At 38.1% G+C, this 12,180-nt stretch overlaps 1 protein-coding gene across 1 annotated transcript; it reads left to right on the top strand.

Annotated features, from left to right (window-relative positions):
• The first annotated feature begins 79 nt into the window (after positions 1–79).
• Positions 80–3,657, top strand: LOC149088105 (ubiquitin-protein ligase E3C). The gene has a single exon (XM_089244399.1). It carries the CDS (start codon positions 249–251, stop codon positions 3,465–3,467), a length of 3,219 nt encoding a protein of 1,072 aa, XP_089100525.1. The 5' UTR covers positions 80–248; the 3' UTR covers positions 3,468–3,657.
• Positions 3,658–12,180: the final 8,523 nt, after the last annotated feature.

Genomic DNA, 12,180 nt, shown 5'->3' on the forward strand with positions numbered 1-12,180 from the left:
TGCGGGGGGGGGGAGTTGGTGCTGGGAAGGAGTCAGAGAGGAAACGTTATTTAGGGGAACGGAGACGCTTCTGAAAATAATTATCCTCATTTCAACTTTACCAGTTTTCTTTTCCTTTATGTTTACATCGGAAAGTCGTAAGAAATTCCGAATCAGAACAGGAATCAAAATTTACGTTTTCTGCATCGTCTGGCTTTGTTTTGGATCAAGCATGCGAGTATTTTGATCGATGATAACAGGTTGCGATAATGTACAGTTTCGAAGGACAGTTCCGGCGCAAGCCACAGCAAGCATTCGGCGGTGCGAGTCGAAAACTCGAACGCAGCGAGTTGTTAAATCAAGCCCTCGCCGAGAGACGTCAGCGAGAGGCGAAACGTAAACAAAACCAAGCCGCGACGTGCATCCAGTCGTTCTTCAAGGGTGTTTGCGTCCGTTTGAAAATCCAACGCGAAGAGAGGCATTCGTTCGACCTGATCGTTAAATCGACCTTCAACGCTGAGCAGAGTTTGCCCGTGTTAGCGTCGCTCATGAGGAAAATAATATGCTTCCACGATCCTCGCAAAGATGACAAGAGGCTCTTGACGTTGATGCAACTATGCCTTCAATTCTCTGCTAACCTCATTAGGCAGCTCGTGGAGAATCCGGATTCCTGGTTGTTCAAGATGGAGAAGATCATCGCCTACAATATCGTGTATTTGAGGAACATCTGCGGTCTAAGCACGTCACCGATCGCTATCCCGTTGAGATTCTTTGAAGTTTTCACTTCTCAAGAGATCTACATGAGCCTTGCGAGTGACGGGACGAAGACCCCTGAGGCTACAGTGAAGGGTGTTAACAATGTACTGAGAGTATTGTGGCAGTCCGCAGTGAAGAACTCCTACTTTGAAGTGATGCGGTTAATCCTGAACCATCGTGTACCCGATTCCTTGGTCAAGGAGTCTCCAGCCCCGCCGACGCATTTGGCGGGTTCCCTGTTCGATTTGATATTGAAACCATTGAAGACTGATTGTGTGGACAAGGCTTTCTTTTTCCGAACGATGCTGCTGGAGCTTTTTTCAGAACCACATTCGAACCAGGTCCGATATTTTCTTTTACCCGCTCTGTCTGTCCACGCCAACAAGATATCGATAGACATGATGATATATTCGCTTCTCTCTGGAGAACAGATAGTGGGTGGTTCCGGTGGTGGCGAGGCAGTATGGATCACGAGTGCAGTGATACACCTCATGTCTCGACGGGTTTCGGAATTCAATCAAAACCAAGTCGTGCAATACGTGGTGCTCTTGAACAGTTTGCTGCATCATTTGCCGAATGTGGCTGGTGTGTCGCAGAACGGTCATTCTGATTCGGATGAAGAGGAAGAAATGGAAATTTCAGAGGACGAGATCAATAAGCAAGTTGTCAGAGATAGCGTTAAAGATGCTGTAGATATTATCAACCAACCTGATCACGTGTCTGCATTTCTGAAGGTGTTGGAAAATGAGTTTGATGAATGCATTGAGCCTATATGTGGTATCGGCCATTTTTTACTGAAACAACAAAGACTTGCTGTTTATAATTACAGGTTATTGTATACCCTCGCTTTCAAACCGTTATTTCTTAAGCAGCTGTGGGGTTCTGTTATTAATTCAAGCACCCCTTCTGTTTTTGGGTCGACAACACCTTTAGTGCACTACCTGAGTCAGGGCATGCTTTTGGGCCTGAAAGAACAACAATTATTTCTTCCCAAGTTAACAGTGTTCTGCGCCCTGATCAATCATTTCTTTTCAACCCTTCATGATATAGAATTCTATGGAGATGACAAAAGTTACTCTAATGTTATGCCTTTCACTTTGCACGAAGTTTCCGCTATGAGTCTTATTCTAAGAGATATTTGCATCGGACTCATCGATTTGGCCTACCCAGAAACCAGACCAAACTTCAATGAGGATTACATGAAAATCATACGAAGTATCGAAGTTCAGCACGTGAAGAAACCGATCAATTCAACCAACATTGTTACATGGAATATTTTGTTTAAGTCTGTGATCACCCTGTTACGGCACTTATATTCAAGGGACTCGAGAAGACGGTTCTGTCCAGAGGGACAATGGATAGCAAAGCGATTTGCAATACCTTTCAATAGGGCTGCTGAACTTCATTTCAGCAACAGAAAATTTCATGGATACGAACGTTTCGTCGGATTGCATCCTTTGACAAGAGCTCAGCTAGAAGAAGAAGGTCCACCGCCATCTGCGATGGAAATTCGGCAAATTGCTGTCTTGAGAGAATTCCCGTTTGTGATTCACTTCCATGACAGAGTAAAGATCTTCCAGTCTTTGATCATAAAAGATAAAGAAAGCAATCAAGGAGAACTCGTCAACTTCAGAATGGGTCCGCGGATACATGCTCACATAAGGAGAAATTTCATATACGAAGATGCTTTTGATAACCTGTCTCCAGAGAATGAACCTAACTTAAAACTCAGAGTATTGGTTCAATTAAAAAATGCTGTTGGTCTGGATGAAGTCGGCATCGATGGTGGCGGCATATTCAGGGAGTTTCTCAATGAATTACTCAAAACATGTTTTGACCCAAACCGAGGATTCTTCAAGACAACACACGATCTTCTTCTGTACCCAAATCCAGGTGTCCATCGTCTCATACCAGATTTCAGAAAACACTACTATTTCATCGGTAGGATGTTAGGCAAAGCCATTTACGAGAACATGCTGGTCGAATTGCCGTTTGCTGGTTTTTTTCTGGCAAAGATATTGTCGAAAAACTCATCAGATGTCGACATTCACCATTTAGCATCCCTAGACCCAGTGATGTACAAGAATCTGCTCTACTTGAAAACTTACGATGGCGATGTTAGTGATCTGGGTCTTGATTTCACAGTCATGTGCAGTGAACTAGGCGAGAATGAAGTGATTGAGCTAAAACCAGGTGGCACAAATATTCCAGTCACGGAAGCAAATAGAATAACATACATCCATATGATGGCCGATTTCAAGCTCAACAAACAACTCAAAGCTCAGTGCCAAGCTTTCAAGGAAGGTTTGGCTAACGTGATAGATCTTGAGTGGCTGTACATGTTTGATCCAAACGAACTGCAGGTTTTAATATCGGGAGCTGAAGTACCTATCGATATCGAAGATTTAAAAGCTCATACAAACTATGCTGGCGGTTATTCTCTTGATCATCCAGTTATTCAAGCTTTCTGGAAAGTTGTTGTCGGTTTCGACGAAACTAGGCGCCGTCAGCTGCTGAAGTTTGTGACAAGTTGCTCGAGGCCTCCTCTTCTTGGTTTCAGGGAGTTGTCTCCTTCATTCTGCGTGCAAAATGCCGGACGCGAGCCTGATAGACTGCCTACAGCGTCTACGTGCATGAATCTTCTAAAGCTACCGGAATTTCAAGACGAACAGACATTGAGAACAAAGTTATTGTATGCTATAGAATCTGGTGCTGGATTTGAACTGAGTTGAAATCCACATCACGTGTGCTTGCAGAACTGTTCAACTTCAATTTGTGATGGTGTAAACGCGAGGAAAAAACATATAAATATATTTAATGCAGTGTAATGGAATGTTTTGAAGTAAAAAAAAAAGTTTTAAAACTGTGAATCTTTTGATGTGTTATTTCAAAATAAATGGCCAAATGTTTTGACGAGCAAAATTTAGTTTATAAAATTTACAAGTGATAACTGGTGTACAATATTATTATATTATTACATCGTGTTGCCAGGTCTCATCGAACCTCTGTCACCAGATTCGTTCTGTCGCACGGATTTCTCCCAGGGTTCTTCGCTGAGGACTTGAAGATGGCCAAAAACTCACAGGAACAAGGATCTGAGCACAAGGAAACGTCTTTATGTACAAAAACTAGAATTCCTGCTAAACTAGAATAGCCCTCCAAAATTTGTCCTCTCTCCAAATTCCACTGTGCGAGTCCCCTAGAATCTTGTTCTTCTATTCTAACGATTGCATGCCACGTGTGCCTTGCATGCATTAGCCAAGCCTCTTAAAATTCCTATCCTTCGTAACAATGTATATATATGAGGAAGCAACATATTTATGTTGTTTTTCAAATGTATGGGCAGGGTTATCTCAACATGAGAGCACAACCTAAATGGAAATATTCCATAATTGAAATATTTCCATGCCAATTTATGTATTTTATGCCAATTTTTTAATTATTCATCGAAGTTACTGATTCATTTTTACTATTTAAAAATATTTATAATTGTTTTTTTAAATTTCACTTTTTTTTTTATTTTCCTTGAGCAGCTGCAGAGCACCGGTTGAGAACCGCTGACCTAGAGGATATGAGTTTTCTTCTGACCAAAAGAGTGACTTAGACACAGGAATATTTACAGTGTGGGGATGGGGGTTAATTTGGAGGAATGGAGTGGTCAAGAAAACAGGATGGTTGAAAAGCGGCAAAATTTTTACAGCCCACAGGCGATAATACAATAAATCTGTCCCCGGAGATGGGGCAGCAGGCAAAGCCTCAATCAGAGGGCCCTGAAATTATGTGGTCCTTGTTAATTGCTTGAATTCCTGCTTAGAAATATGAGGCATTTGCCAAGCAGCACCTGCTAATTATCACAGTACCTAATCCTATAATTTGTGGAGTGCCACAGTATGCACCCAATAATGCCCCCAAGCAGGGAATGTCCCTAGGGTAGTTCAGTGAAGAATCTGGCAATATCTTCCTTCAATTCAGAAACACAAAATGGATGAAACACTGAATGCCTGATAATTCATAAATACCTTCCATTGCAAAGCACTGTTATAAAAATCAATATACATTAAAAGCGGTTCTGTTCTGGTTTGAAAACAATTGTTCATTGTTGGTATAGTGGCACCATTGTTGTAAACATATGCAAGGAACATAGCCCATTATTCGTGCATCCTCATGTCCAAGTTTAGGAATTTCTTGTAACCCTACTCTTCAATGCTCTTTTTCTCATATTAAATACATAAATAAAAATTCTGTTTTATTTCACCTGCACATACCTGTTGTTTCTCTGCACACAAAATTTCCATATCTGTTAGAGAATGGCAAAATAACATGCTACCTAATACAATATAGGAATTTTTTTCCTGAGCAGAAAAAAACTGTGCACGGAAGCAGCAATTTCGGACTCTAAACGTCCATATTTTGTGAACTTATTCATCGTCATAAAAAAATGCCTTTAATTTTCTTCATAACCAATACACAGGTTAAAAATAATGTTATCAGCAAAAAATATGTCTTCTAAGAAATATTGAAAGTAACTAAACAGAGTACAGTATTATATCACATTTAAAAAGATCATTGAACTAGAACCCCCTACTGCCATCTATCAAATAAAAAACACAACTGTTATAATTCTTCCATTGATGACCAGTTTTTGACTAATGTACCGCATGGAAAAAAAAAAGCAATACGATATTAACAAATAGTTTATAAACAATAATATTCATTAAAATATCAAATTTGCTCCAAAACTTTAACAGTTGTTTGTATATTGTAAACTAACATGAGTAAAAACATGAACTTAGGGTGCTCCTTTGGCCTTCTAGAATTGTAATAAAATAATACAAATACAAATACAAATGCAACGCCACAACAGGCAAAATGCCCAACGAGGTGGCTGATAAAAAGATGCCCATAAAAATATGGTTGTCATATGTTTCAAAAATACAGCAACCCAATTAAAAATGCAATTAACACAAATTACAAACAATATATACACATGATAAAATATTATACAATGCCCATAAAGAATACTTATGGTTGTCTTATTCTAAGAATGGATAGCTTCTCGATTTACCCCAACATGTTTATCGTATTTCTTTTTAAACGTGTCAATTGTGTTACAATTTACTACCTCCGGGGGTAAGCTATTCCATTTATTAACAACCCTATTGGAGAAAAATTCCCTGCGACACCATAACCTTGCATTGTCCCTCACCAATCGATACTGGTGTCCCCTTGTAAAAGCAGTCGATTGGCGGTGTACTAAAAGTTCATGGTCCATCCTATCCATCCCATTGAAAATTTTGAACAATTCGATCATATCTCCTCGACACCTGCGTTCATCCAGTGTAAACATATTCAAAAAATGAAGTCTTTCTTCATACCTCAAGCCCCGTGTGCCAATAAGGACACGCGTAGCTCTTCTCTGCACCCCTTCAACCAAGTCTATGTCCCTCTGTAGGTATGGTCTCCAAAACCTTACAGCATACTCCAGTCCAGGACGAACTAAGCCTCGAAAAAGCGGAAGAATGACTTTAGGAGAACGCGAAGAGACCTTTTTGAAAATGAGACCAAGCATTCTATTCGATTTTTTGACAACCGCTGAACAATGTTCAGAAAACTTAAGTCGCTCGTCAATGAGAATTCCCAAATCGGTGACTCTAGTTGCATCCGGGATAGTGACACCATTCAACTCATAAGAGAACCGTGTGTTGTTCGAACCAAAATGAGCGACCATGCACTTATCTACGCTAAACGTCATGCTCCATTCATTTGCCCATGCTGCAATCTTGTTTAAGTTGGTCTGGAGCAACTCCCTATCGCTTTCATTCCCGATTACCCCCATTAGCTTCACATCATCTGCGAATTTGCTAGTAATTCCATCGATACCCTGATCGAGTTTGTCGATAAAAAGTGAAAAAAGTATGGGGCCAAGGACACTTCCCTGAGGAACTCCACTTGTGACGTCTGTCCAACCAGAGAATTCCCCGTTCACCATAACTCGTTGCGACCTATCTCTTAACCACGATTCTATCCAATTCAGCAAGTTGCCCCCTATTCCAATCTCGTGTAAACGCTTCAAGAGTTTGCCATGTTGTACCCGATCGAATGCCTTCTGGAAATCAAGGTAAACAACGTCGACATTTTTGCTCTTACCCAAAGCCTTAGTCACGTAATCATAGAAGCAAAGGAGGTTAGTTACACATGACTTCCCCTTCCTGAACCCATGCTGATTATCCGACAATACATTATTCTCGTCTATCCACTTCACAAACTGCCTTTTGATGATAATTTCCAAAATTTTCGAGAGGGAGCTCGTCAAACTCACTGGACGATAATTAGACACCACTTCTCTACTACCCTTCTTAAATATCGGAACAACGTTAGCCAGTTTCCAATCTCTCGGGACGATACCCTCAGCAACACTACTCCTGTATATCTGTGCGACTGGCCCCAACAATTCATTAGCACCTTCCCTGAGAACCCTGGGACAGATATCATCTGGTCCTGGTGCTTTGCTTGCACATACATTTCTTAGAAGATTTAGGACCTCCACGTCTTCTACTTGAATATCGTTGAGGGTTTGTACCCCATGCAACACCCGTATATCGAATATCATTATCTCCATTAAAAACCGATGCGAAAAAGTCATTGAAAGCACTACACATGCCTACATTGCTCTCTACTTTTGAGCCTCCTATCGAGAGGGGGCCAACTGTCCCCTTACATCCATTATTGACGTATCGAAAAAATGATTTTGGGTCAGAGCCAATGTTATCTGCCAACCTAGATTCAACTTGCTTTTTACTATCCCTTATCGCTTTCTTCAACAGTCTTCTTTTATCAGTAAACAATGATAGGTCACCTCGTCCACTTTTATACTCTCTGAATGCTCTTTTCTTTTCAAGATAAAGGTTATTTTACAATATATAACATTTTGGAGCAAACTTGATATTTTAACTAATATTATTGCTTATGAAATATTTGTTAATATATTTTTTTTTCCATGCGGTCAATGTTAATCTGCCATCAATATTAATGGAAAAATTGTAACAGTTGTGTTTTTCCTTTGATAGATGGCAGTAGAGGTTCTAGTTGAATGTTTATGTGTAATATAATACTGTACCGTTTAGTCACTTTCAATATTTTCTAGAAGGCATATTTTTGCTGATAAAATTTTATTTTTACCCATTTATTAGTTGCAGACAAAAGTGGCATAACAAAGGGCACCATTTTTTCATGGTGAAAAAGTTTACAAAATATGGGTGTTTTAGTCTGAGAATGTTTCTGTGTTCATAGACTTTTTAGATGCACAGGAAAAAATTCCAGATATTGCATAGATAACATTTGTCATTCCGCACAGATATCAAAATTATGTGCGCAGAGAAACAGGTTTGTGCAGATGAAATAAAAGACAATGTGCCCCCCCCCCTCTGGAAAAGAGGGCACATTTTATGTTGGAATAAATTTTTTTCCCTTTTCCTGTGAAGCATCTCAGTGCTCATCATGCCCCCTCCCATTTTAAGCCAGCCACCCCTAGACAATTCTTTGGTGGGAGCCTAGTCTGTATTGAATTTATAGTGTAAAAAACAAAAGTAATGAGATTTGTCCTGGACCCTCGTGCTAATGCCTTGCCAGCACTACCCTTGTAAGGGTTACAGTGCTCACTTAAACCGCTGAGGATCAATACTTGATTTTGTATTTAAGAGATATTCACTGACAACTCAGATAACAGCCTATGATTCAACAATTAGCGTCATGATTATGTCAGTTAAAGCATGTCAGAATTCATGTGCAGGAACTTTTCTTCCAGTGATTATAATCAAAGCTTTGTGAATATGTGATTCGTTAATATGCCTCCCAATAGTCGGACAGAGCTACAACCCCATGAGTCAGGACAGTGAGTTCAACTGTCCATGGCATGAAGAACTATTATGGCCCCTTATACCTAGAGGTCTCTATTATAAATTTATAGTGTGAAAAACAAACGGAGCAAATATTCAATCATTACACTTCACTTCTGAAATATAGATGGCAGTACTGAAGAATCAGACACAACACTAGATACACATTCAGACTGTTACATGCACACACACTTATGGCCAACCTCATCCCTTTATGGGGGACCTCAGTTGAATAGGGGTTTCCACAATAAGATCTGGCATAGTGACTAATAACAGTAAATATGTAATGTATATTAAGAAGTTGTGACAAAGCCCTCTTTCACTTTGCCTTGGGTTTATGATGCATTTGAGACAGCAGGCAGTAAGGCACACTTTTTTCGGATGAATATTCAAATATTTGTTCGAGTTCTGTAGAACAGCCTCATTACCACCAAGGGTTCCGCAAAAAACTTTTTACATTGGGAATTCCTGCTTTAGAGGTATACCCATCCATGTAACTGACACCCATGTATAAAACTTTGAAGCATTAGCCCATTTGATGTTGCCAGTTGGAGTAACTTCAAATCTTCTGCAGTAAGCCTGTCCCTATAATTTCCTCACGCTATCTATGTATAAAAAAAACACTGAAAAAATGAAATTAATCCTTTGCTCGTGCATAGGATGACCTAGATTTTTGATGCAGTGGAAATTGAATAAAAAACCTTGCCCTGTACCTAGTAAATACAAAACTTTATGGGCTGTTCTGTTAAAGCAGTAACGAATAATGTGGAATTAGCTATTACAAATTATAATTAGTAAAAAATCACACTTAAGTAGTCATGCAGGGTCTGATGATGAGCAAGGATGACAAAAAAGCATAAAATAATAAATCAGAAGAAACACCACTGATCCAACATGTTTGCAGCTTAACCTGTAGTGTTAAAACAGTTATGGAAAACTATCGCAGGTGATTGAAATTGGCTGCAGACATCATTGCACAGCTAAAACAAAACAATTGTTTTGTTTGTTTGAAGATACAATTATCTGTGTTCTGAGATCCTAAAATACTACCACAAGCTTCATCCCGTTGCAAAAAATCTCTTCAAGCCAGACTTTGTGACAGAGACCGGAACTCTTATTCTTTATGTCTGAGGTAAAGGGCACTAAGTCCATTTTCCAATGTTCCAATTCTATGTCCCAATATTGGGATTACACTATTGAAGTAATTTACAGTGACTTTTATTACATTACACATAGGTATAGGACACTAAGTCCTACTTCAATAAATAACAAAGATGCTCACTTCATAAAACAAGCGAGCTGCATTTGAAGGCAAATCAAATGAATTTATTAATATATAATAATGCAATCTCCTGTAAAATTTCCCTTTTGTGACATGATGTTCTTCACCCTCTGGCACCATACAGTACCACTGACTTCAAAAAAAGTTTCTTCTTACATTTTTATCACAATAACATATTTTATTGGGCAATCGGGTGCTGTCTTGATTACATGGTATGTGGTGATAAAAGACAAAATGGGGTTGAGAGTTGTAGGAAAAACTCCAGCATTCTCATTAGAGGGAAAGAATAGGCTATATTATGAGGAATAATATACAGTCATGAAAGTGTACATACACCCTTCAAAAGTGCATTAAAAAAAACTAAAAGACTTTAGAACTTTGGAAAAATTCTAATCGAACACTCAACATATATAGTTAGTTACTTTTCTGATAATAAAATATCCAATTCATACACAAATGGAAATTACTTTTACTCAAAATATGCATATCACAAAAGTTTACATAAACCAATGAAAAAATAACAAATTTGCACAATTTATGTATTGTAATATAATTTAACATTTGTAGAGAGATTAGAGTTGATTACTACCTGCAATCTCTTAGGCATTGACCACACGAAAATTTCTTTGATTTATGACGTTACTTCAGACCCATGCTTTTGTCAATGCTTCTATCAAGCATTTTCTGTTGTAAATACTATCATCTCTTTTGACATCTTCTCTCAAGTTCCTCTCATAAATGCTTGGTGGGATTCAAGTCTGGTGATTGGAGAGATGAACAAAGCTCTTTGGGTACCTTGTACAGGAGCCATTTACAATCCATGGGATAAGCTTTGGATCATTGCCCTGTTGAAAGATCCATTAGTTTTTCTAAGTTCTAATGCATCAAAACTTATGCTTGCAAATTTTCTTGCACTTCAGGTATAGACAGTTCATAGTACTTCCAATGAAGACTGACTTTTCTACATCAGCTGCCAACATGGATCCCAAACTATTACAATATGTTACCTACATCAAGCTTGATTTTGTGGTGGTCAGATTTTCAAGTCTCGTTTCTTCATTTTCATTCTATTTTTTTTACAACCATCTCTTCTGAAAATATTATAGTTGCCTTCATCAGTGAAGACAACAGTTCTTGAAAACACAGAATCATTTTGAACGAACCACTTTTCAAAGTCAAGCATTTTTTTTTTTCTGATTCATAGTAAGATGACAGACTTTCTCTATGGACTCTTCCATGAAATCCTTGAGATTAGAGAAGACATCATAGATTCAGCATGTACAGTTTACCTAGACGTGGCTGCAATGTACTGTGATGATTTAGAAGCAAATAATTTTGTATTAAATGTTTTATTTTCCTCCGCGCTAATCGTGCACTATGGTCATTCAGAGCTCTATGACAACTACAATACTACAACGGCTATTAACCATATGACCGATTGATTCGTTGATAATGGCTGTTATAGTGTGGTTATTAATGGTTGATAATAGTTCTTAATAGTGGTTGTGATAATAAAGCGACTTCACTCTAAAATTTTGTAAATCTCACCCTGTAAAAGATCTTTTTTTTTTCTTTCTATAGCTTCATTACCAAATTTTTGAATTTGATTGAAACATCAGTGAAATGGCTTTCCACGAATCTATTTCAACACAAAAAACTGATAAACAGTATCTAGTACAAAGAGGTTCAATATTTATTTTGTCCTCATTGCTTAATATATTGTCAGGCACATGTAAAATAAAAAGAATATAACTGCTGTATGTAGACTTTTATGTTATGGTTTAGTGAAGCGTTTGCATATACTCATGAATCCACAACATTTTTTTTGACAAACTGCTATAATAATGTTGCACTTTTGAAATGCAAATTTTGATAAAACATTTTATCTCTAGCGTAAATAATGGTTAGAATAAAAGCATTTTGAAGGGTTGTATGTACACTTTTGCAACTGACTGTAAGGGCATATACAACAGATATACACCATATCAATAGTTATTTTGCATGCATCACTTTATGTACAGAATACATTAGAAATTATCTTTTGATTATATGCAACTTCCTCATAAAATCAACAGCATTAATGTTTTGTTTGTCTTGAAGGAATGACGTCTTCATGCCATTTTATTCTAAATTTTATATAAAAATGAACTGGAATGAAAAGTAATGACCTCTTCACAAAAAATAAAGAAAATTTTCACAAAAACAGAACCCTACAAAAGAGTGTGGGCAGATCCCTGAATATCCATAGTAACACTGATACAGAGATTA

The sequence above is a fragment of the Pholcus phalangioides genome, unplaced genomic scaffold (assembly GCF_987345545.1).
Source record: "Pholcus phalangioides strain wild (caught in Gottingen) unplaced genomic scaffold, Ppha-v1.0 ptg000003l_1, whole genome shotgun sequence".
Classification (NCBI taxonomy): Eukaryota; Metazoa; Arthropoda; class Arachnida; order Araneae; family Pholcidae; genus Pholcus; species Pholcus phalangioides.